This window comes from Homalodisca vitripennis, chromosome 5 (genome assembly GCF_021130785.1).
Source record: "Homalodisca vitripennis isolate AUS2020 chromosome 5, UT_GWSS_2.1, whole genome shotgun sequence".
Classification (NCBI taxonomy): Eukaryota; Metazoa; Arthropoda; class Insecta; order Hemiptera; family Cicadellidae; genus Homalodisca; species Homalodisca vitripennis.
The window spans coordinates 41,884,335-41,911,497 of NC_060211.1; the positions used below are offsets into that span (position 1 = coordinate 41,884,335).

Below are 27,163 nucleotides of genomic sequence, written 5' to 3' on the forward strand. Positions count from 1 at the left end.
ATCAAGATTGCTTGTGCCCGACGTGTTGAGTTATAAGGCGTATAATTTCAAATACAAGTAGCATAAAATATGACGTAGGGCAAGTATTGGTTTGGATCTGATTAAATTAGATAACCAAATCATTCATACTTTTGGGCCTGATAGCATGTTTCTTTTAAATAATCAAGGACTTGGTTCTGCAACTCTATAAATCTAATTAGATGTTCTAGGGCCCAGTCTAGGAGACGGCCTCATACCAACACTGAAGTGTGGGATAGTAATTTTGTACTATCCCTAGATTCTGGAAAATATATTGAGTTGTTTTTCAAAACGTATCCTAATACACTTAATACTGCACGAAGAGTTTTTACTAATCATATCCGATTGATTCCAAAAAGTATTCAAGGGATTTATGTTACACATGTGATGGTTTGTATTTTTGTTTTCAATAAATTGTAAACTACACTAATGTTGAAACGATTTATTGATTTAATGACGAATCATTATAAATATAATGCGTTGGATAAAAGTGTTTGCTTGTCATTTTTTTTATATTGCCCTGATGTATTTTTTCTTTAGTCGGGATCCGTGAAAAAAACACTTATATAATACTAATGTTTGTGTATACCATCAATATTTTATGTACAATTAAAAGCACACACGGCCTTTATCTTGCGAAAAACACAAAACAATGCAAGAAACAGAGTACCAGTAAGTAGAGTACAATCGCGTATAATCACATCTGGTAATCAACCCAAGCTTTTTCTGCAGTTGCCACTAGCGTTCTTGTTGTAACCTTGAGGACATTGATGGATTGCGATATCAAGTAAGTTCCTGTCAATGGAGTTCCCTGGTTGGGTATTACTTGGAGGTTTTTCCGAAGGCGGATCAGAAGACTCATGGAGTGTGAGTGCTCGGTCGTCGGGTTCAGAAGAGGCTGCTTGTGTATGAGAACTCCTGGAGGGGGCAGGTGAGGCGCTGGAGGTCGAAAAAAAAACAAAGCCAGTAATATAATAGAAGGAGATGAAGAAAGCATGGTGAGATCTGAAACAGAATACCTTGTTTAATCCATCAAATTTCGATGCAGCCTTTCAAATTTTAAAAGTCCATGCTGTAATGAGTCTAAAAAGTAATTTTAATTGCTACCTGTCTTAGCAGTTGATTTTGTGTACAAATATATAGTACGGACAGAAAAAAAACTAACTTTTGTTAGATCACTTCAGATGAATATGGCCCCAGATTACAGGAGTCAAGACATCGTTACATTTCAGACGCTGTAACTGGAGCTAAATTCAATATTCACAATAGACTTGTTATAATTATTTCTAATCCAAGAAACGAATACAACACGTTTTAATTTTCCAGAATCTCAGTTTGTAAGGAAACATATACCGATTAATAGAAAAACAGACATTGCGCGTATTTTTCATTTGGAGAGAAAATTAAAAAATTACAAAAAATAACCTACTGTAAACAATTTGAAATATTACCAAATGTTATTCCATTTATTATAAATATATAACATCTAATTATTTTTTACAAATAAGCCCGCTAAAAAGCCAAAGATAATTTATTATTTTGGGACGAAAATTTTATGAATGTGTAAATATGCATATTACGATATATTTGATTTTTGGCTGATATTTGATATATTTGATTTACGTGATCAAACAATAAATAAGTTATCTAAAGACGGACAAATATTATGCCTTTGGGTTAATACTGGACGAACAGTACCACTCTGGGTGAGTTATTACTTATCAACTTACAATCAGTCAATCAATCTTTATTGAACAGACATTATTTACACGTATAGCAAACGTCCATATTAAAAGTTCAGAACTAAAATTTACATTCTCCCCAATCGATATCACACCCAAACATACCATTCAACACTCGCGCATCTTACATCCTTTGGTAATTTTTCGCCTACAGGTCCAATTTTCCAAGTCAATCTCCTGATTGGGTGATCTCCCAGTCAAATGTCAAAAACTCTGTAACATTATAAAATGCTTGCGACGCTAATATGAGTTTGAAACGAGTTTATTGCACGTTAGGTGCTGCGGTATTCTTTATCCTATTGAGCAGCTTGATGATGAAATGTACACCTGCCTGTGAGGTAAACCTCCGTTCTATGTCTACCAGTTCGTTAGTTCTTCCTGTCTCTGGTGTCATACGAATGAATGTCTTGGCAAGTTGTCATGGCACATTTAGACATTCAGAACAGAGTTGTTTCAAAAATGTAGAGACTTGGCACAGTTAATATCTACAATATTTTGAAGGTTTCTCTACAAGAGTCGGGAATTCGAATGAGCGATTGTTCAAATCCCTTGCTTTTGTAATTGAACACTCCCAAGAAATGATTGTTTCCACATGCCCCTCACAGTACTACTCTGTAGGCAAGGGGAGAGTAAATAAAGCCTTAATACGCCGTCATCAGAACCTTAGTTTGGCTACCAAGTCTTCAAAACATAAATGCCTGAAGATAATTTAGCACTAATATTGTCATTTTTGATCCTTCCATGTCAGCCCTCAGTGTAGATGGATTCCAAGGACTTTAGTGCTGCAGTCTAGTGCTGTGGAACCTCGTAGCTCAACAGGATTTGATTTGAAAACGGATTTTAAATTTAGATAACTTGAGTTGTGTCGCTGAGAAATGATGTAAGCCATAGTATGCCACTCATCGGATGCCGTGTGATGCCTGTTTATAGAGCTCAGTTAAGTGGTCAACATAGTCAAATGTCTTTGATAAATCGAGAAAGACACCTAAGGTGGTATTTCGATGTTATAATCTCTCTAGATAACCAAGTCGACCAGACTCACAACAGCGTCTAAAGTCGATTTACCTTTCCTGAACCCAAACCGTTTATCTGAAAGTTGGTTGTGTTTATTTAAGTACTGTAGAATAATTGTAAAAATATTTTTTTTCAAAGGTTTTGCTCAAAACAGGCAAAATGGAGACTGGCCGGTTGTTGTATGTGGAACTGGGATCGTCCCTTTTGAAAATTGGACTCCTTTTCAAAGAGTCAGGGAAATACTCCTTGTTGAAAAGACAAATTAATGAGTTGAGTAAAAGGTTTCAAAATTAGCTTAGAACATTGTTTGTATGAGACACATTGACATCAGTTTAATACCATTTGAGTTTTTGGCTGGGAGCTGGTGAATAATTCGATGGACAGGTACCAGTGACACTGAGGATACTGGACTCTGTCTTCGCGTGTGGTTCACTTGAGGCTGTAATGGATAAACAACTAAGTAAACAGAATTGAGCTTGCCCCCTTGAATTTCAGCAGTACGTGTTTCTAATACGTGAATAATATGTGACTAGAGGCTGATAAAATGCAGGAGATAGCACATATTTTAAAAATAACTATCATTACTTGGCAATACAGTAAATACAAAGAACCCTGTTTTGTTAATACTAAAAAATTATATTTTCGGCTTGGCATATTTGTGTGATAAGAAATCAACACAGAAAGAAGTAATATTAAAACTTAAAATGTAAATCACTAGATACAAAATCTTCTATTGTAAAAGTTGGAAAACCATTTCAAATTAGTGTAGTATGATTGAAACACTCTATTTATATATTTTACTTTGAAACGGATATAAGTTAGCTGTTTGAAGTAGCCTGTTTTGAATGGCCATGAAATCAAAATTCTGTAACATAAAATAATATTTAGGTGAAATTTTAATCATGATTGACCCAAATATGTTGCTTTAAGTTGAATCATTAATGTAAGAAGCGCCCTAATCAACGAAAATGGAACGTCTTTGTTGTAACTGAAATGGGATTTTAGGTAGATATCATATAAATATGCCTATTGCAATCGTCCTCATAACGGAATTTCCAGTTTTATTTTTTAACTTTTTTCGATATCTCCTTAGGTTTCAAGATTCTATTACATGTTTTTGAAGGTAATGGTTATCTATAAGTTATTGCGAAGAGCAAATAAACAAAATATCTCAGCACTACCAGGTAAATTAAGATAATGTTTGTACTTAGGTTTTTTTTATCTCGTAAGATTCCTAAATAGTTTTAAGTTGTATAGAATGAATATTGCGGGAATAATTTTGAACACGATAACTACCGTAGTTCTTAATATATTTAGATTTAAGTTGGTACAGGGAGAGTATTTACACACACACACACACACACACACACACACACACACACACACACACACACACACACACACACACACACACACACACACACACACACACACACACACACACACACACACACACACACACACACACACACACACACACACACACACACACACACACACACACACACACACACACACACACACACAACACACACACACACACACACACACACACACACACACACACACACACACACACACACACACACACACACACACACACACACACACACACACACACACACACACACACACACACACACACACACACACAACACACACACACACACACACACACACACACAACACACACACACACACACACACACACACACACACACACACACACACACACACACACACACACACACACACACACACAATAAGGTTAGTTATTGGAATTGTAAAAGGTTCATGATATTTCAGGTTTTAGTTCATTTTTTTACTGTTATGTATTTACTGCACAGTCTGTTCTACCATTGATATCATTTACTTACATTAAAACATAAAACCAATATTTAACACTTTTATTATTTTGTGAGGACTTTCGATATCAAGGATATCTTCTTCAGACACATCACAAAAGTAAATACAAAAAGTAAATTTTATTTTAATAATATTTAAACATATGTGATTTAATATTAATCTGTCCCGTGTGGCGTAGTGTGTAAATACAATTAAATTATTACTGGTATTATTCTATATAAATTTTGAATGTTTTTTTTGTAATCTTCGTTTTAGTAATATTGAATTTTGTGGTCCATCTTCTTGATATAATTCTTCTGTGTTTGTTTGATTAATGTAACATGACCCCCATGCATTTAAATATCTTGGAGTGTTAAAATGTTTTAATATTTTTAGGTTTTTCTGTGATATAGTGTGTCCAGTATTTATGCAGTGGTGTGCGATGGCCGATTTTTCTTTTCTGTTGAATTTAATGTGGGAGCAATGTTCTTTATATCGTGTATGAATTTTTCTTCTTGTTTGTCCAATTTATTTTTTGTTGCAGTTATCACATTTAATTTGGTATATTCCTGATTTATTAATTAATTTCTTCGTCATCTTTTGGATTTTTCAATTTATTCTTCAAGTGGCTTGTTTTTTTATAAGTGACGTTTTTATTTGTATGTTTTTTAATGATTTTTGTACATCTTTTGATATATTTGTCCATGTAGTGCTAATCCAATTCGTGTTTGTGTCTTTAGTAGATAAAAGTGTTGTCTTTAACTTTTTTCATGTTTCTTTTGAGCTTTTTTTAAATATATGTTTGACTAAATCTGTTTAATATCCATTAAAAACGGCAACATCTTTCATATACTTAAGTTCTTTTTTAAAATTTTCTTGTGATAGAGGAGTGTTTAATAATCTATATACCAATGAATGGAAGACTGCTCGTTTTTGTGTTGGTGGATGATTTGATTCATTTGTTATACAACGATCAGTGTGTGTTGCTTTACGATATATATCGAATTATAATCGCTTTGAAATTGTGTTTTTTATTACTAAAATATCTAAAAACGGAAGTGAGTTGTTTGATTCAATTTCATGAGTAAACTTTATGTGGAGTAAAATGAATTTAGGTGATTTATAAAGTTATTAAGGTTTTCATTTTTGTTGAACACTACAAATATATCGTCAACATATCGAATCCAAATTCTTGGAAAGTATGGTAGAGATTCTGTAACTAAAATTTCAAAGTGATTCATGAAAATATTTGCAATGAAGCATGATAAAGGATTTCCCATTGCTGTTCCATCAGTTTGAAAATAAAATAAATTTTTGAATTGAAAACAATTTTGATTCATACATAGATTAATTAGAAGCATGAACTCTTCAATTTCTTTGCTTGATAAATGTATAGACTGAAGCCAATCTTGTGTTAAGAGAATCGTAGTGTTCATAGGTACGTTAAGATATAGAGAAGTAACATGTTTTATGTTTTAATGTAAGTAAGTTATCAGTACCAATATAAGCCCCATCTACAATATTGATATCATGTTTGTCGTTAGTTGAGCATTGTAGAGTAAGGTCAGTGCATCGTTACAGAAGCTTCTTATCTTATCGTTGACAGATAAACATTACTGTGATTAGCATTTATCACTATCTTAACCAGATTTATCGCAAATCTACCTTGAGTATAAAAATGTTATGAACACGGCGTGTTTGATTTTTCTATTGGTAAGATGATGTAATGTGCAAGTTTCTGTAAGTATATTAATTTATTCAAGTTATAAATTCGAATGAAATTTACATATATAATTAAAATAATGTACAGTTTAATAAATGTTTTATATAATGGTATCTAAATTTAGATGTAATATATTTTATAAAAATATTTTTATATTATTTAATATGTATTTAAATTTGTATTAAAATAAATAATTTCATGAACATTTATGTATCTAAATTAGGTTGTAACAATCGTCTTAATGTGTAAACACGTCAAAATCTTATTTAATTTACATATTCTAAAGGTTTTGATTTACATTGAGCTTCAATCTAGAACGAGTGTTACACAATACAGTCTTTTCCACCTAGCGTGAAATAGGAATCTTTTCTATTTACACCATGACTTTAGCGAAACTACCTTGAGTTTTTATCCATAATAATATTACACCTTATTCACTTTTACGCTCTTATTTTGATTTATCATGTGGTTAATGAGGTGTTTAATTTTTAATTGATAACTTATATAAATCCTAACCTTTTTTATATTTTTTGTTTTTTATAAAATGTATACTTTTTGAAAATTATTCGACGAAGTACTAATATCCTATAATTTCTGCTCGTAAGTGTGTAGATTAATTAAAAGTACAAATGTATTTAATAATGACAATCCCACTAGTCGGAACTCTGCTTGTTTGTGGAATATGGTATAAAACATCTTTATTTTTATTTTTATGGTTTGGAATGATTTCAATTGTCAAAAAATACTTATCTGCAAATATAAGTGGAAATTACTACAGTAGATATATCTAGAATAAATTAATAATAACTATAAGTTACAGAATGGATAATACTTACGCCTTTTAATAAAACAGTTGCCTTTATGACTGACGTTAATCCGTAACCTCCTCGTGACTCCGAAGTTCGATTGATAAGAGTTGAGTTCACGTTAATAATCAAAATATGGGGCAATTACTGACCTCCTGCTGCGCGAGATTAAATTAGTGCAGTACGCTGTTTTCGGTCATGTTTCTTCAGAAATATTAAAAAACAGCTAAGCTGGTCGGGAAATAATTAATAAATAAATTTAGAAGAAGAAGAATAGTTTATTTCCAATAATATTATACAAATAATTAACATAAAACTTATAAGAAAATACTACCCATTCTACAAGTTATGATAGTAGATACAAAACAAAATTTACTATAACTGCAGTTGCTATCTTAATAAATCTCAGTAAATATCTCAATAAATACAAGCTTAGACAAAACCATATCACTGCACTTCGTTCTCATATCTATGGTTACTTTGATAACGCAAACTAAACATTTCTCTCAACTTTCAGTGACAATCCTAGTGTACTGTATTCTTATAACTAACAATAGGCCTACTATATCTCATCTAACTTTGCAACTTCATATTTATGTTAACTAATGATAACAACCATAATCTTATTTCCAATGATGATTTTTTATTATTATTATTTTTAATGAATTGGGGTAAACGATTATAACATTTTGGACCCAAAAATACAAAAGATTTTTCAAAACATGGTCTATTTATTTTAGGTGTGCGACATTATTAGGCTACACATTATTTTTAAACATTATTTGCATGATTTAGTATTGCGATAGACTAATATATTTATAACTGTTGCTCATTGCATAGTAATCTTTGTTAGTAGTAGTATGTCAGACATACCTCATTCCAACAATATATTTGACTTATACAACTTATTATTAGTTAGTGCAAACCCGAATGTTTTTTACAAGATTACAGCTTTGAAACTATAAAAATGTAGCAGTTTTTATGCTTCTTAGTGAATTTATAAAACTATTATAGATTAATGGTAGAAACAAAATCTTGCATATAAAAGAAATTCAAAAGTTGTTTAACGTGGTTAATGCGTTAACATTCAAAATCTGTAATTGTTAAAGCGTTAATTTGGAATTACGAGGGAAATAGTTTGATATAATAATTAAATCTAATTGATTAAAATATGAGGAGCTATTTTTAAATGTTTTGATTTTTAATTGATGCAATGACAATATTAGTTTCTGTCAACACTGATTAGAAAAGGCTTTTCGAGATTGCACACATCATACACTTTCAGCATGATATTAAAACATTATGTGTAAAGATATTATATTAGGGATATAGCACCCCAATCCTAAGCACCATTCTTGGTCTTCTTGAGGAAATCTAAATTAATTTAAATAATTACGTTATTCGTGTTCTTTTAACGTCTTATTTACCCTTCACTGATTAATAATTCTGTTCGTTCATATTTGCCTAGGATTTATAGTCAGTTTCACCAGTGTTTGTCTATAATATTCACTGATATCGACCAGTCAGGGTGTTGCAGAAGGGGTGCTGGCCACATTTCTACACCCCGTCTCCACACATTTCCTAACAAGGGTTGGAGAAAATAGGAGTTATTACAACTTTTGGGTAGGTTTTTAATTCCCAACCTGAAATGGAAACTGTATAACTCCTAAAGATTGGCCTGGCCGAAAGTTAAAAATCTTTTCTTAAAAATGAAGTGTGTGACATTCTAGTAGGTAAGGTATCATCTTTAGCATCACACCGTGGATTTCAGGTTTTATTAGTATTTTATGATTTCTGTAATTGACTTTCAAAATGTTGATCTAAAAGTACAATCACCAGGACCTGTGAATTTCTTTTTTTGGCTGTTTTTTTTATATTAGTAATAAATTAACCTCTTTATTCATTACTAATAAACAACATTATAGTAGTAGTGGATGTTTATTGTTAAAAACCATCCTCATGTTTTTAACATAATATTCCGCAATATGTTTGGGACCAAAAATGGAAACGAAAACAAAAATTATGATCAATAGCCCATATTGTCTTGTAGTGAAGGACATTTTTAATTCATTATTATTGAGTAAAACACTTATTCTACGTGCTATTTCTCAAAATATCAATATTAACTGTTTTGATACATAGAATTATTTGCCAAGTCTTACTACTTTGGTTACATTCTACAGGAAAAAAAAGAAAGAATACAATAGTATTAAAACGTACAAATTTACTTTATGGATCCCTCAGTCTACATCCAGTCTACATCCTTGAATCCTTCTGCAGTTTCCCTTGTGGTCAACCTTCTTGCATTTATCGCATTGAATCGTACGAGTACGAAACAGGGTCCTGTCCGTTTTGGGTGTTGTGGACGTAGTTGGCGTAGTTGGTGGGTACTGGTAATAATATAACCACCTATATTCTGTTGAATCAGGAAAGATTATTGGATCGTCGTCCATATCTTGAGATGAAGCCATGTTGGCGAAGAATGGTGACTGTTCTGTATCGTGAGTACCGCACGAAACCAGGAGTAGAGTGATGAAGAAGTAGAATACGGTGGAGTCCATTACACCAGGCGATAATTTGAAGCGTGTTGTCTGAAACAAGTTGTTATAATGATACTAAAACAAAATGGGTTTCTACCACACAAAACGATATTCACTCTCTGATTTTGTATGTTTATTATTTCTTCTAAATATGCAATAGATAGCCAAAGACAGTGTCTACTTGCAAATAACTTAATGCAATTTTAATTCGTTTATAGTTGATATGCCTCTTTGTATAGTTTTAAAATTTAAACAATGCATACTTTAATCATTTTCCCTGGGACGTCAGTTGAAGAATCATACGGTACTGTTCTGTTAAAGATATTTATTCTTTTAGTGCACAAAGATAAGAAATGTAATAAAAAATATTTATAAAATTGGAAGCAATTTAAAAATTAATGACGTTGCTTGTAGGAGTTTAAATTTGTTACAATAAAAATATTTTTATATCCTCTTTATTTCTAATTTTTCTTTAAAAAAATAAGAATATTCTTTCAGAATACTCGTGCATGTGGAGTAATCGAAGCCTTATAGCTTGTATTATAAGTCGAAATATACTACAAACGATCAAAATACGATTAGTCATAAAAAATATTAGATTATACTTTTGACGTGACAACGTCTTAAATTATTATTGACAAATGTTGATAGTGTTAAGTAAATTATTAGTTTAAATCACTCTGCAATCAATCGTAATTCAGTCGATTGAGAAGAAACAGCGCGTATTGCTAGTCAAACATTTAAAATAACAAATTATAACCTCTAACCTGTCATAACAGTGCGACCAAACAAACGAACTAAACCGACCAATCACCACGCGCGGAGTTAGAATTTAACTGTGTTTAGCAAGAATTTCAAATTCCAATTTTAGTAAATGTTTTATTCAACTTTACCATTTACAATAACAAATTTTAATTAATTTCAAATTATGTACAATGTCTTAGTAAACAAAATATATTTCTATAGTTAAAATTTGTGCAATTCTTATTTTCATTCAATTCCTTGTTCCTATTGTGCAATTTAATAATATTCATATCAATAAATATTCTACCGAGAAAAAGACGTTGTCACGTAAAATCTTCGCCCGTAAAACCGACTTTACAGGCAACCATAATTTTTTTTTTAAATAATGTTTTATTGATACTATGTTTCTTTTGAGTTCAAAGAGATCATCATCAGGTACAGAGATTATCGACAAATATTCTTATGGATACATGTATTTAATTGCTCTAGGCCTATGTTGTTAATTTGAACTGATATCCATGTAATTTAATCACAAGCTAGGCTTAAGTTTGGATTAAATTTAATTTAAAAATGTTCTAAAGATGATATTCAATTACTCCTGTTGCCCTGTGCGTAGTTTTGAGATTGTTTTCAGTGTTAGTATATTATGCTTCTATTCATTATGATTTAATTGGTCAGTATGTTTTGATTTTTAACAAGACTTTTGAAACCTTTTGCGTTTTTTTTCTCTTATGGATTGCACTTCGTCCTGTAAGAATCTTTGCGCTGCTTCTGGAGTGACAGGATATTCGGGATGGGTAAGGTTAGGGAGTAGGGGCCGCCTCCTATCGAGATCCATGAGGGAGAATTAGGGCACTACATGTCAAAGTCAAGCCTCCCCGGGAGAAGGGGAGGCCAGCTCTGAACCAGGCTCTCCAGTAAAAGTAGGCAGGGGGTGGCACACCCTTGATGAGGCTAGCAAGATCCTCTGAGGTTAGGGAACAAACTCCACCAACTCCAATAGTCATGTCCCACAGTAGAATAAACCTATCAAATTGCCCATGAATCCCAGAATCTCGACATTTACGGTTAGTCGACGAGAGAATACGTATGGACGAGTGCCGAAATGTGTCTTGTGGTTCGTTCTAGGAGATTTGTGCCTGCGGGTAAAACTATAATTGACTATAAGCAAGTATTGCCAACAAAATCTCGTCTAGTCTTCAATGTCTTCGGTAGCAAAAAAAGGGTTAGTCGAAAAACCATAAATATCCGAACACAATTATGAAGGTAGAATCTGGAGTTATCGCACCAAAACAGTGTGGTTAGTAATATGTTTAACCAGCCTTATAACCATGCTTAAATTCAATTTAGGAAAAAACTTCAAATGTTAGATATAATACAAAAATAACTGTAGTATATCCTCTTCTTCTAGTGTAACAAAATTTAACATTATAATCTCTCTCTCTCTCTCTCTCTCTCTCTCTTTTTTAGAATTAAAAGAAAATCCTTTATTACAAACGTAGCAAGTATGTTTGTATTTCTTAGACACTCCGGATTCAGAGTCATATTCAGATTCACTTGTTTTTATACTTTTAGTTTGACTAAATGACATGTGATTTACCAATTTTTCACTTGTGAGAGTCACAGGTGTGGTATCTCCCCTTCCTGACTTTCTCTTTACACACTTCCAGGTTAAACTGGAATTAACGATGTAGTCAAAATCAGTTTTAGTAATTTTACTGAGACTTGATAAATGAAAGTACCCGGTACAATCAATATAAGTCAAATATTCAGATGTAGTGTCAATAGAAATTTTACATTTTCTGCACTTAATCATGAGTAAAACACTGTAGGATACTAACCTTATAAAAGAACAATACACAACCAACTACAGGATACTAACCTTATAAAAGAACAATACACAACCAACTACAGGATACTAACCTTATAAAAGAACAATACACAACCAACTACAGGATACTAACCTTATAAAAGAACAATACACAACCAACTACAGGATACTAACCTTATAAAAGAACAATACACAACCAACTACAGGATACTAACCTTATAAAAGAACAATACACAACCAACTACAGGATACTAACCTTATAAAAGAACAATACACAACCAACTACAGGATACTAACCTTATAAAAGAACAATACACAACCAACTACAGGATAGTAACCTTATAAAAGAACAATACACAACCACTAGATGTAAGCCGGGAATGAAAACCTCAAACAAGGTCACAACTACACAGCGATGTTTCCTCGACAGCGGCTTGGCCACAACTGTACAATGTAAGCAGGACAGTAGTGGAGATATCAAAGACGATAAGTCTAGAGATGAGGATGCGGCTGGCGCGGTCGATTTTAGGACTGTAGGTCCACGCCTAGTTTTGACTAGGGTGGCTGACGTCACTTTTCTGCAGGGTAGGACAGTTAGTCCACGAGTGTCGGCGTGGACGAACTGTCCTACTTTTCAAAACTGACCTGGCCGTGCAATAATTGTTCTACCTGCGCAAATTCTTCATTCTGTGGAAGAGTGTGAGTGATACTTCCACTACACACGCACAGCGTACTGCTTAGGCAGTAAATATAAACAACAGCTTACTTAAACCAAAACTCAAGGTATCACATATAAAGTGAATTGCTTATTGGGATTAAATTTGAACAAATTCCATACATCACTACATTACTACCTGAGTAATTCCGCAATATACTAATGAATGTTAAACATCTACAGTTTGTTTTAATTATACCTTATCTTGGTCCATCGTTAGTATAATACGGTATATGCGAGTAGACACGTTCTCATAGTACACGTTAATTGAAATGGATAGTTGATTGTTTTATTATTACTGTTATTAATTAAAACAACACTTTAGATCATATTAAATATATCACATTTATAATTGTATCAAATTACTTTAAATAGATAATAACTATACATAGACAAAATATTGTATTACCTTAAATAGTGGCTCTTGGCCTATAAACCAAAAATTCAATGAAACTGTCTACAGAGACACATAGCTCACACAAAAAAGTGCGAGTTTATACGAGTACTAACATGTATATCAGGAGGTAAGATATATTAAAAATTAAACTTTTATTAGAGGTATAACTAAATTAGGGAAATTTGGTGATTCTTTGTACTAACAACGAACTTTGTATTTATTAGAAAACATGCTTGCAGTATGGACAATTTTACAAAAGGTTATGAAAACTAATAATTACAACCAACAATAATTAGGTTGATAATGGTTGGTAATGGTTAGGTTGATTTTTACTAATAATTGTTATTTTTGAATTACCAATACATGATTAATTACAATTTACAAATAAATGCTGAATTGAATAGTAACACTAGATTAACCTAAAATGTAAGCTAACTTTCGACTTACAAATTTAATATATTTCTGGAAGAAAATGACTTTACCGACGGATAGAGGACGTGAGGAATGAGCGGAGCCCTGAGTAGGGGAAGAGGCGGGTAATGGTGGGACAGCTCGCCAGTGGAGGGGAAGTGTAAGATAGCGGCCCAGTCATGTACTACTCTAGGAAGAAAAGTTAGCCCAGTAGGTATTCACAAATGTAAAACAAAAATATTTACTAAGTATATAAAAATTGTAAAATATACACTGTTATAACGGTACGTAACACGTTTTACTAAACTTACGGTACTGAAATACTATGAAATTGGCACTTCACGTATATATCACGAGAAATAATGTTTTTAGTAAGGCGCGTATGGCACGGTGTTTACTGCGAATGAGATAGCAGCGAACTAAGCGTCTGCAGTCCCCACCGCTGTAAATCCGGTCCTAACTGCTTTCTCTGCTCAAGGTCATGGACTGCCTCGTTCTTCACGGCCTCTACTGTTATTGAAGAAAATAATAACTTATACAAATTTAATAAGTTTCCCTAAGTCCAGATAGGTAACAAATTAAAAAAACGTATATTACTCATCTATGTATTTATATCTATAGTAAAATTTTAAAAGGAGGACGATTAACAATAAAATAATATTTTTCAACAGAAATGTTATGAAAATGACGTTTATTGCATCTTTGTGTATTTTATTATTGTTTAGCGCTAGATATTTATATGATAGCCCTACATATATATATTATATCTCTTTTTTTATTAAACTGTAAATTACCAAGTTAGAAACCTAGCTGATAAAAATAAATACCTGTATACCTTTTTTATGTAACATGTTCTGCTCAGTGAATTGCTATGTTGGTATTCACGGTTTTGCTATGACAAGTTTAATCCTGTCCTAATATAAGTGCTAAACCAGAAGCATTTATGAGAATCCAAGCATTATCTTACAAAACTGACATCATATTTTAGTAAATTTAGGATTTGAACAATTGTATCATTACATTTACGGGGAGGACAGTATTTAATGGCATTGGACCTATTATATTTTAGCTGATGATACATAGGTGAGATGACATGCCCCTTTCATATTACCTGGGAAATGTTTATGTGGTCATTAGATCCACTTAAAGTAAATTAATTTCTAAAGAAGGAAGTCCTTTAAGCATTGGTACATAAAATAAACGTACTTGCACATTATTTATTACTCTTCTGATATGTATTTGTACAAAACAAGTGTAAATTCTTGCTCTGATTATCTGATTTTTCCGTGCATTTTACGATACCTACTTTAATAGTTATTTTGATAGCGGGGTGAAAACGAATCCACAAAGCAAAGACCATTATAACCGTAACAGCAATTCTTAAATGGTGTACAATTATTGTACAAATGGTGTATTACTTAACAATATATTTAAGAAAATAAACCCGACTTTCATTTATGCATTTATCTTTTTGTTTCATTCTTTCTGTAGGTGTCTTCTTCAGTAGCAAGTCAGAAAGAAGTAGTAAAAAGACAGTAGTCTACTGAATAATATTTAGCAGATATTATAGAGTATAGATTTCGAAACATCCGTTCAAGGGCAGTAGAGTGAGTACGGCGATCCCCTGTCAAACCCTCGTCAAAAGACCTCTAGCTGATATCTTATCGGAGATGATAGCGTTTAGACGAGAGGTAAAACAAACAAACAAGGAGTTTTCTGACTCCTTGCAAAAGTACTCGGAATGGATGGATGAAAATACTAAAAAGATCGAAGAAGCAACACAGCGTATTAATTCCGTTGTGGATAAAATTGACGTTCTTTATCCTGAGAACGTTAACTTGAAAAAAAACTGTTAATGAATTGAATATGAAAATTAACTCATTGGCTCAGTCAGCTAAACAGAACGAGGTGGAAATAAGTGGCGTCCCCTGTGGAGATAAGGAGGATCTGATGGATATTTTGAATAAGATATCAACAGCAATTGGTTTTGGTTTCAACGAAAATATGGTAGACAAGTGCTACCGATACAAACGAACAGGTGCAGGGGACAGGCCAGGAGGGATAGTGGTGCGCTTCGTGCGTCACATTGATCTTCAGAATTTCATTGATAAGAGAAGGGAGAAAAGAAATCTGAATACCAGGGATCTCGGCTTTATGGGAGGAGATGCAATGCCAGTCTACGTCAACGACCCCTGAGAGGAGGAAGCTTCTAAATGCAGCCCGCCAAGTGAAGAAGGACAAACTCTATACCTATTTGTGGATAAAAGATGGACGCATTTTTATGCGAAAAAATCAAGGGGATCGATACATTATTGTGAATTCACCTGACGATCTAAATAAACTAGCGTGAGAATTGAGTCACCTTACGCTCATTTTGAGTAAACTAGTGTTATTACTGTGTGTATTTATGTGTAAAGAATTTAAATATATTTGTAATATGAAGTTTATTAGTTTAAAAAAATATCTGTTAAGAGTATGTTTTGCGTATTTAAGTGAACGGGTGACCGTTATAAGTATATTTGTAGTATTGTGTGAATTTTATATTTTCAATCATAAATGGTAGAAAATCAAACAATAAATGATAAGAGTCAGACGAATCAAATATTTGTTAATAGATCGTTAGGGTCAAAAAATTATTTAAGGATCATTCATGTTAATGCGGAAAATGTTATTGTACGTAGAGAAACTTTCCTAAGCCTGTTTAATAACGAAAGTTTTGATATAATAGTTGTAACAGAAACATTTTCTAAAGCCAGCAGTCTCATCTGTGTTGTTTATGATTGAAAATTAAAATTTAATACGTCATGATAGAGAGGGTAAAGAAGAAGGAGGCCTCGCGATTTATATTAGAAAAGAATTTATAATTAAATTCTTTTCTAATAAGATTTTTATAATTAAAATTATTTGTATGTCTAATGCAGTATATTGTAAAAAACCAGAATATCTTGTTTTGGAAGTTTCTTTGAGATGGAAATTGTTATTGTGTGCTGTGTACCGTCCACCAAAAGTGGGTCATATAGCTGAATGCTTTGATGTATTAGCAAATCTGTTACCTGTTTATGATAATTTTGTTTTAATTGGAGATTTTAATACCGACATTAGTGATAGGATTTTCGCTGATAAGACCCAGTTTTTTTAATCTTGTAAACAGTTTGAATTTATGTTTACTGCCTTTAAATCCTACATATCATAGGCCAAATTCCGATTCTTTGTTGGATTTAATTATTGTTAATGGCAGGGATAGAGTAAGAGAATTTGGTCAAACTTCTGCTTCAGGGTTATCCTATCATGATTTGATATATGTAGAGTTAAATCTGAAAACCAAACTTGCTAGAGATAATTGAAAAATAATTATACGGGACTTTAAACACATGCATAAAGATGGACTAAAAACCGAATGTGCTAATATATGTTGGAACGATAGTTTTATAAGTAATTGTGTTAATGACAAGGTTGAAATATTAAATAATAAACTAAGACAATTATTTGATAAGTATATACCTGAGAGAAAAATATCCAAGAAGAAAAACGTTTGTCCTTAGATTAATGATGAAATTAAAAACATGATGAAGGAAAGAGATAGAGATTATAAGCAGTATGTAAGAACTAAGAATAATGTTGTATGGGAAAACTACAGGGTTTTACGCAATAGCATCAAAAGAATAGTTAGATATAGTAGGAATCAACATTTTGCACATTTATTTCAAAATGAACAATCAAATAAAGATCTTTGGACAATCTTAAAGAGTCAGGGAGCTGGCAAAGTGTCAAAAAAGTTGATTGATCCTGTAATGTCTTTAGATAATTTAAATGCATAATTTTTGTGGTGTTAATAATAGAATAAACCCAGACCTTATTGAACATTATAAAAACTTATGTGATCCTAATAGTGTAAATAATAGTTTTCAATTTAATGGTATTGATTCTGATACTGTGTATAAGGCTTTGATGGATGTTTCGTCAAATGCTATTGGCAATGATGGAATTTCAATAAAATTCTTAAGAATAATCTATGAGGAGATAAAACATGTGCTATGTCACATTTATAATTTTTCTTTTGCGAATAGTGTGTATCCAGATAAATGGAAGGAGGCTTTAATTCTTCCTCTACCAAAAGTGTCCGATCCTTCGGAGTGCAAGCATTATCGATCAATAAATATTTTGTGTGTACTAGGTAAGATGTTAGGTAAGATTGTGTTTCAGCGGATGTATAAATATATTAATGATAATAACATTTTGTTCAAGTATCAGTCTAGATATAGATCATCATACAGTACACAGACTGCACTGATAAGAATTGCAGATGATATTAGATTGGCTATAGATAATAAGAAAATTACTGTATTAATGTTACTAGATTTTACAAGAGCGTTTGATTGTGTACAGCATCAACTTTTGTTATCCATACTTGAGTCGTATAATTTTAGTGTAAGTACAGTAAATCGGTTCAAGTCGTATTTAGAACAAAGAATTCAAAGGGTAAAGATAACGGGGGGATCTTTCTCGGATTGGAAATTGAATAGTGTAGGAGTTCCACAAGGCTCAAACCTCTCAGATTTATTGTTTTCATTATATATTAATAGAATTGATGAACCTATTATGTTTAGCAGGTTGATTTTGTAAGCAGACGACACCAAAATGTATATACATTGCCATTTAAAAGACATTAATACAGCTATAAATAATATAAATGTTGATTTGGGAAAACTTTACAAATGGTGTACTGATAATGGCCTGAATCTTAATATATCAAAATGCAAACCAATAAATCGGTAATCCTAGGTTAATTTCAAATATTGATATTGATAATGTGTTTCCAGTTGTGATAAATAATCAGATTTTAAAATATGAGCAATCCGTTGTGAATTTATGATTAAGAATGAACCAAACTCTTTCGTGGGTCGAACAAGTAAATTATATTCATAACAAAGTTTTTCAGTCCATATACCAATTTAAAAGATTGTGTTTTAATCCTCCAGTGTTTATTAAGAAAATGTTAGTTTTGACTTTGGTTATGCCATACTTTGATTACGCTAATTTAGCATTTTGTGATTTGAACGATACCTTAACTAGTAAATTACAAAGGACCCAAAATGCGTGTATTAGGTACATTTTTAATTTGAGGTTGGATGATCTTGTAACTAGATACTATTCTAGGTTGGGATGGCTTAAAATAAAGGAAAGAAGGAAATATAATATTTAATGTACGATGTATAAACTTTTTCAGACAAGGAAACCTGACTATTTGTACGAAAAATATTCAAGATTGTTTGATGTTCATTTGAGGGAAACACGTTTTGGTAATAGTACGCTTCTGTTTCCCATTCATAGAACTGTATCGTATGGGAGATCTTTCCATGTAATGTCCATTAGGCTTGTGAATATGTAATGTAATGATATTAAGAATAGTGTTAGTTATGATATATTTCGTAAAAAACTCAGAAACTCATTTCGTAAAATTAGAAGATACCGTGTGTAGTGTGAAAATTTGTAGTTTAAACGTAGTAAAACGAGATGTAATAGTTATTCTTATTAAGTAAACTATAATGCCATAACTCAATTGAAAAATTCTGTATTTGTTAAAGCTTGAAGCCTGTCTTGGTGGAGGAGTGGACCATCGGTCCAAACCAAGGCAGGGTAAATAAACGAATTGTCAATTCTCTCTCTCTCTCTCTCTCTCCTCTCTCTCTCTCTCTCTCTCTCTCTCTCTCTCTCTCTCTCTCTCTCCTCTCTCTCCTCTCTCTCTCTCTCTCTCTCTCTCTCTCTCTCTCTCTCTCTCTCTCTCTCTCTCTCTCTCTCTCTCTCTCTCTCTCTCTCTCTCTCTCCTCTCTCTCTCTCTCTCTCTCTCTCTCTCTCTCTCTCTCTCTCTCTCTCTCTCTCTCTCTCTCTCTCTCTCTCTCTCTCTCTCTCCTCTCTCTCTCTCTCTCTCTCTCTCTCTCTCTCTCTCTCTCTCTCTCTCTCTCTCTCTCTCCTCCTCTCTCTCTCTCTCTCTCTCTCCTCCTCTCTCTCTCTCTCTCTCTCTCTCTCTCTCTCTCTCTCTCTCTCTCTCTCTCTCTCTCTCTCTCTCTCTCTCTCTCTCTCTCTCTCTCTCTCTCTCTCTCTCTCTCTCTCTCTCTCTCTCTCTCTCTCTCTCTCTCTCTCTCTCTCTCTCTCTCTCTCTCTCTCTCTCTCTCTCTCTCTCTCTCTCTCTCTCTCTCTCTCTCTCTCTCTCTCTCTCTCTCTCTCTCTCTCTCTCTCTCTCTCTCTCTCTCTCTCTCTCTCTCTCTCTCTCTCTCTCTCTCTCTCTCTCCTCTCTCTCTCTCTCTCTCTCTCTCTCTCTCTCTCTCTCTCTCTCTCTCTCCTCTCTCTCTCTCTCTCTCTCTCTCTCTCTCTCTCTCTCTCTCTCTCTCTCTCTCCTCTCTCTCTCTCTCTCTCTCCTCTCTCTCTCTCTCTCTCTCTCTCTCTCTCTCTCTCTCTCTCTCTCTCTCTCTCTCTCTCTCTCTCTCTCTCTCTCTCTCTCTCTCTCTCTCTCCTCTCTCTCTCTCTCTCTCTCTCTCTCTCTCTCTCTCTCTCTCTCTCTCTCTCTCCTCACTCTCTCTCTCTCTCTCTCTCTCTCTCTCTCTCTCTCTCTCTCTCTCTCTCTCTCTCTCTCTCTCTCTCTCTCTCTCTCTCTCTCTCCAGTGTCGTCAGGATGTTACATCTATCCACTGTCCACACTACTGATAAGCCGGCAGCGGCTACCAATTCCTTATCTACTCATGGGACTGATAAGGCAAGTGGTGTCACCTTGTCTGATATTCTGAATGAAATTATTTCTTTTCGTAAGGAGGTAAAGGAAACCAATCACCAATTTAATTGCACATTGCAAAAATACTCAGATTGGTTGGAAGAAAATGCGAAGAAAATTGAGGATGTATCAAATAAGCTTACTGTTGTTTCAAATAATATTGAAACACTTTTATCAAGAAAATGTCAATTTGAAAAAGAAAGTTTATGAATTGATTAATAAATGTCATGATTTGTAACAACGGGAGTTGGGAAATGAAGTTGAGATTCAGGGCATACCTTTTGAAAAGGGAGAGAATATTATAGTAATACTGGAGAAAATATCTGAAGTAATAGGATTTAAATTTGAGGAAGAAATGGTCGATAATTGTTACAGATACAAATCTAACTATACGGACCTCACAAAACCTAATGGCATTGTTGTGCGCTTTCTTCGCAAACGTAATAAAATAAGATTTATTGACGGTCGTAGGAAGAAGAAAAATCTAAATTCGCGGGATCTTGGTTTTAATACTGGAGACGGTCACATTATATATGTCAATGACACTCTAACTCGAGAGCGCCACCAACTACTGAGAGCGGCGAGAGAAGTAAAGAAGAGTAAGAAATACGCGTATTTGTGGGTGAAAAACGGACGCATCTTCCTGCGGAAAAATGAGCGCGATCGGTATGTGACTGTAGAAAGTGTCAGTGACTTGGAAAAGTTGGCATGACTTCATGAGTTATCTCAAGGAAAAATGTATATATTAGTTTCTAAGGAATGTATATTAGTTGCAATATGCATGAGCGTTGTTTTGTATTTATATTCAGATTTCAATGTTTTGTTTATAGATCAATGTGATTTATTGTGTGTAATGTTTAAGATGTCACTTCTCCTTACCACCTGTGAATTTAAGTGTTACAAGTCTTGCGCTATGTTTTATAGTCTTGTCTATGTCGGATAACTTGATTACTCAAAGAGAAACGAGATCAGCTGGTTGTAATAAATCTAAAAAATGTTTGAAAGCTGCTCATGTTAATGTGGAAAATTTAATTGTGCATTACGATTCTTTCTTTAGTCTTGTCAAGGATGGTGGGTTTGATTTCATAGCTGTTTCCGAGACCTTTCTTAAACCTGTAATTTCATCTTTGCCATATAAAATAAATGGATATAATATTGTAAGGAACGACAGAGAGGGTAAGGAAGGGGGAGGAGTTGCTTTATATATTAATCAAATTTTTAAATATAAAATAATATCATCATCCCAACCCACTTACGTAAAAACCTGATTATTTCATTGTAGAAGTATGTCACAGCTGGAAACTATTATTATGTGTAGTTTATAGACCTCATAAAGCGGGTCGATTAGCTGAATTATTTTATGTGTTTGCAAATTTAGTACCTAATTACCAGAATATCTTAGTCCTAGGTGATTTTAATATAGATCTTAATACTAGTAGACCGTCTTATGACAGAACTCAGTTACTAAATTTGGTGGATAATTTAAGTTTCACTATCTTACCTTTACAACCCACATATCACCTACCGCAATCTGATACATGGCTTGACTTAGTTATTTGTAATGACATGGACAAGGTGAAGAATTATGGGCAGGTTCCAGCATCCGGGGTATCTTACCATGACATGATATATGTGGAAATATATCTAAAAGTTAAGATGAGTAATATTTGTACAAATTTAGTTAGAGATTTTAAGAATATTAATATTAAGGAGCTTAAAGCCGAATGTGCTAATGTACAATGGAATGATTTGTATGAACAAAGATCTATTGACGATAAAGTAAAAATACTTGTTAATAATCTTAATGCTTTATTTAATAAGTATGTTCCGGAAAGGAGAATACATAAAAAGAGGCCTGTTTGCCCTTGACTGGATACTGCTGTAAAAATATGATGACTGAGAGAGATATTTTGTATAGACATTACGGTAGAACAAGAAATGTTAATATATGGGAAAGGTACAGAGTACTGAGAAATAATGTTAAACGATTATTGAGAGACAAACGAATCAGCTATTTTCAGTCATTGATTTCTTCTGAGGGTACAAATAAAACAATTTGGGGTGTTATTAAAAATCAAGGTGTTGGTAAACAAACCGATAGGGTAATTGAACCTATGATTAATCTTGATAATTTGAATGATTATTTTTGTGGAGTTCAAAATAATTTTAACTTGAACCTCATTGAGTACTGTGAGAGACTAAGTAAACCTAACGAACAAACGTTTAATTTTTGGAGTTTTCAGAGGAACAGATTTATCGTGCTTTTAATACAATCTCAACAAATGCAGTTGGTCCAGATGGGGTTCAAGTTAAATTTCTTAAGTTATTTTTCAATGAAATAGAGCATGTGCTATGTCACATTTTTAATTACTCCATTAGTAATAGTGTTTATACCAATGAATGGAAAAAAGCCAATATCTTGTCTTTGCCTAAAGTAGCCAATTCTGTACAATGTAGTCATTTTAGACCAATAAATATATTATGTGTACTGGGAAAGTTACTTGATAAGTTAGTATATTATCAATTAAATGAATTTGTTAATAGAAATAACATAATGTTTAAGTACCAGTCAGGTTACAGAAGTTGTTACAGTACACAAACAGCGCTAATTAAAATTACAGACGATATTAGAAGAGGACAATAAACGTCTAACTGTGCTTATGTTGTTGGATTTCAGTCGTGCTTTCGACTGTGTCAACCATTTACTGCTAATGTCCATTTTGAAATCTTATAATTTTGGCAATGCATCTATCGAATGGTTTGAATCCTATTTGTCTGATAGAATGCAAAGAGTAAAGACACAAGGTGGAGCAACCTCTGATTGGAGAGTTAATTCTGTTTGTGTTCCACAAGGCTCCACGTTGTCAGCCCTTTTGTTTAGTTTGTATATAAATAGTTTAAGTGATAATATATTGTTTAGTAATACGATGATGTATGCGGATGACATGCAACTATATATGCATTGTGACGTAGATAAATTGAATCATACAATTACGAACCATCTTAATATTGACCTTATGACTGTGTACTTTTGGTGTAGAGATCATGGCTTGAACCTAAATATAACCAAATGTAAACAAATTTTCATTGGATCTTCTAGCCTAATAAACAATATTTTACACAATAACATAGCTCCGATAAAAATTGGCGAGCAGACTATTAAGCTTGAAAGAGATGTTATTAACTTGGGTCTAAGGCTCAGTGATTCATTGTCTTGGAATAATCAAGTTAATTATGTCACTAAAAGGATATATCAATGTATTATATCAATTTAGACCTTTACGTTTTAGACCTTCTTTGGATGTAAGAAAGCAACTAGTTTCGGCTTTAGTGTTTCCTATAATTGATTACGGAATTGCAGCTTACTGTGATGTTAACAGTGTACTAACGAATCAATTGCAAAAAGCTCAGAATGCTTGCATACGTTATATATATATATATATATATATATATATATATATATATAACTTTAAATACGATGAGCATGTAACACCGTACTATAAACAAATGAAATGGCTAAAAGTACAGGATAGAAGGAAACTTAGTGTACTGAATTTAGCTTTTAATATTTTAAATGTAAAAAACCAGAATATTTATTTGAATGTTATAATGTAATGCACAATGTCCGTTTAAGAGCAGCCATATTTGGCGATGAGATGTTTCAGTTTCCAATTCACAGGACTGTCACGTACACAAAATCGTTTTTCGTGACATCAATAAGATTGTTGAATTTTCTGGATAGTAGTATAAAGAGAATTGAAAAAGAACACATATTTGCTGGTAAAGTAAAAGATTTATTGTTACGAAGATATGAGAACTAACAAAAAGAAAAATAATTAAAAAAAAATTAATTCCTGAGATATTTAAGGTATGCATGTTTAGAAATAGTGATCGATTGTTATCGGTGATATAACTGTCAGCTCAATGTAATTGCAGCAACATCACAACTTTTGTAAGATAATATTGATATAGTGAATATTTAATCATGTAATAGTTAACGTCAAATAGTTTGTCCTCTATGATGTGTCTGTGTTGTAAGTGTATAATTAGTGATAAAATAAGGACAACTGTATTGATTTTAGGATTTTTAGAGTTGTACAATAATAGAAAACAGCGCGTGTTGAGATTGGACAAAAAAGCTATCTAACTTGTAATATGAAATGTATTTAGGCTGTAGTAATATGTGCTGTGTATATTTGTATTTAGCAACTATAGTAAGACAAACCCCGCAACTGTAATGTTTTGTAATATTCTGTATATTTTTCTGCCTATTCTGGTGTAAGAGTGGACCTTTGGTCTAAACCAGGGCAGGTTAAATAAATAATTTATCAATTTATCAATTATCTCTCTCTCTCCCTCTCACCCCCTCTCTCACTGCCCCCCTCTCTACCCTAGTTACAAATATTAGTTTAAGTCAAAAAAGATTGTATTAGTTTGTCAACTCAGATTGTTGTTTATTTTTTTATACTTTAATGATGTTTCTTCTAATTGTATTATATTAAAAATTATAAGTTAAAAAAGAAATAACAAATCTAAATATATCAAATTGTGTATACATTTGCTTAAATGTACTAAAAGCATCTTGAAAGCTTATTGTATGGTAAATCTATAGACAGTCTGGAAGTCCGATAAAAAGTTACCTATATTAGTATTTTAAGTAAAAAAGAATGGTGTGTAAATTTGCTTAAACTTTCGAAAGGCATGTTAAACTAATTGTTTGACGATAAATATTTTTTTTCTTTTACAATATACATTATACTGAATATAGTATAAAAATATATTTATATATATTGAATGGTGATATCTGATATGAACGTAGTAGTTAATAGTTATTGAGTAAATTTAAACATGATTTCTGTAACATAATGTTCAAGCCACCACTGACCGTTGTATTTAAAAACTTTTGTAACAATTATGGAGCCTGTTCTGGTGGAAGAGTGAACCATTGGTCTAAACCCGGGCAGGAAAAACAAAGAAAAATTGTCCCCCTCTCTCGCCTTCTGCCTCCCCCTCTCATTCCCTCTCCACCCCCTCTCTCTCGGTATAGTTGAGCCCAGTCGATAAAAATGTTAGCTTGTCTCTCCCTGGCTCGTAAAAATCCTGCAAAGTTGTTTAAATCTAAATGTAATGCACAATCCCTTCCAGACAAGTTGGGGGCGTGTCGTCTCGATTTGCCCGTTTGTCAAACAAGTTAGATTTGTGGAGTTTTGTTTGACCCTGGACAGTTATGAGTTCCCTTGTCCACTTGTTCCCTTGCTCACTTGCCTCCCCGATGCCAGTGACTCGAACTGAGTCAAACCCGTGAGGCTACCCATGGTCACCGAGTCAACACCGTGAAGGCCCCTACGGATAATGCAACGTTAGCCGTGACGTACAGCTTGTGTGGGCGGAGAAAAACACGTCGGTGAGTGGCATCGTCCTATATAAACCTTTCTGTAAACTGTTCACATCCCCACTCATATTCTATCTCCTTTATTTTAATTTTCTAGCACCACAATATGCATAACCTTTACGACCTGAATGTAACTCTTTTATCTTATTCTCTCGTAGCGAGGAATTATATGAGGAATCATCAGTGGTGACAGATAACTTTTTGAAATAATTTTGTATTTCGATAGAATTTTTCATGGGAATCATTTTTCACACGGCACATTATTGTGAACTGCCTCATTTTTAGGACAAAAAATATGAAATCTGTTCCAGGAATTCTTTATTTATTTAGGGATTATGACCGGTAAAGATCTAGGGGAGAGTTAGATAAATAAAATCGGTTTTGAATTGCTTTGTATAATAACTGAACAGCAGAACTACCAATCGATATCAACGCATTTGTTATACTAAATAAATAATAATGATTTAAATTAACATAATTCATTTGAAATACAAGTACCATAAGTAATAAAGAAAAAATTATTATTTATGGTTGGAGTTGAAACTATAATATATATATATATATAGCGTATATGTATACTGATAAAAATCATTTAAATTATGAGGAAACTGCAACAACGAAACAAATAAGCCAGTTTATTTCGTTTGGCTCTCAAATGTTAAATGTAATTTTACTGTATATGATGCCACTTTTAGTTGAAATAAAATTTTTACGGTATGATAATTTTTTTAACTTACTTTTTAAAATAATTTAATCAGTATTATTTTATTAAATCGAGTATTATATCTGTAATTAAACATTATTGCATGTCAAAATCGATTTAAAAATCGGGTTCGCTTATCAGATTCTAACCAGTGTCTCACCAGAGGAGTAGTCTTAAAGTTATTGTAATTGAAATTTACCTTACGTATTGGACCTAGGACGTCTCTACTGGAATTGGAAGCGGGGAACATCTGTAGGATGCAATGTACGTCCCAGTTGTAGCGTTAAACAGGATCCTTCTGAAGAAGCAAGGCGATTTTGTAGTTTTCTCCTGAGTACCGACTTCATCCACCATCCGCCGCACTGGAATTCTAACTGCAGCCGTGGAGACAGAAGATTCCTGGAATAAAACACTCAACAATATAACTGTAGTTGCAAACACAAACGGCAGAGGCAACCTCATGATGGTTTGTGGCTAGATCGTTCTCAAAAACCTTGACCCTTGATAAGAGTTCGC

At 33.1% G+C, this 27,163-nt stretch overlaps 1 protein-coding gene across 9 annotated transcripts; it reads right to left on the reverse strand.

The window, feature by feature from the left end:
- Nucleotides 1-445: 445 nt before the first annotated feature.
- On the reverse strand, nt 446-27,163 carry LOC124362083. Of its 9 annotated transcripts, XR_006922431.1 has the most exons (4): nt 26,847-27,128; nt 13,823-13,975; nt 7,179-9,739; nt 446-1,023 (listed from the first exon to the last, which is right to left on the reverse strand). XR_006922431.1 is itself a non-coding variant. In XM_046816255.1 (2 exons), exons 1-2 carry the CDS (start codon nt 26,895-26,897, stop codon nt 716-718), a joined length of 354 nt encoding a protein of 117 aa, XP_046672211.1. In that variant the 5' UTR covers nt 26,898-27,131; the 3' UTR covers nt 446-715. The 9 variants fall into 9 exon arrangements, 2 of the variants coding, with proteins under 2 accessions (XP_046672211.1, XP_046672210.1); XR_006922433.1 differs by lacking the exon at nt 13,823-13,975 and having other exon boundaries at nt 26,852-27,128; XR_006922432.1 differs by lacking the exons at nt 13,823-13,975; nt 26,847-27,128 and adding an exon at nt 12,602-12,723.

Excerpts from the sequence above, each read along its gene's own strand:
- LOC124362083 (XM_046816254.1), bottom strand. The coding sequence starts at position 26,897 with ATGTTCCCCGCTTCCAATTCCAGTAGAGACGTCCTAGGTCCAATACGT. Across the intron at positions 9,740-26,846 it reads TCCTAGGTCCAATACGTAAG|ACAACACGCTTCAAATTATC; the intron begins GTAAATTTCAAT and ends AACTTGTTTCAG.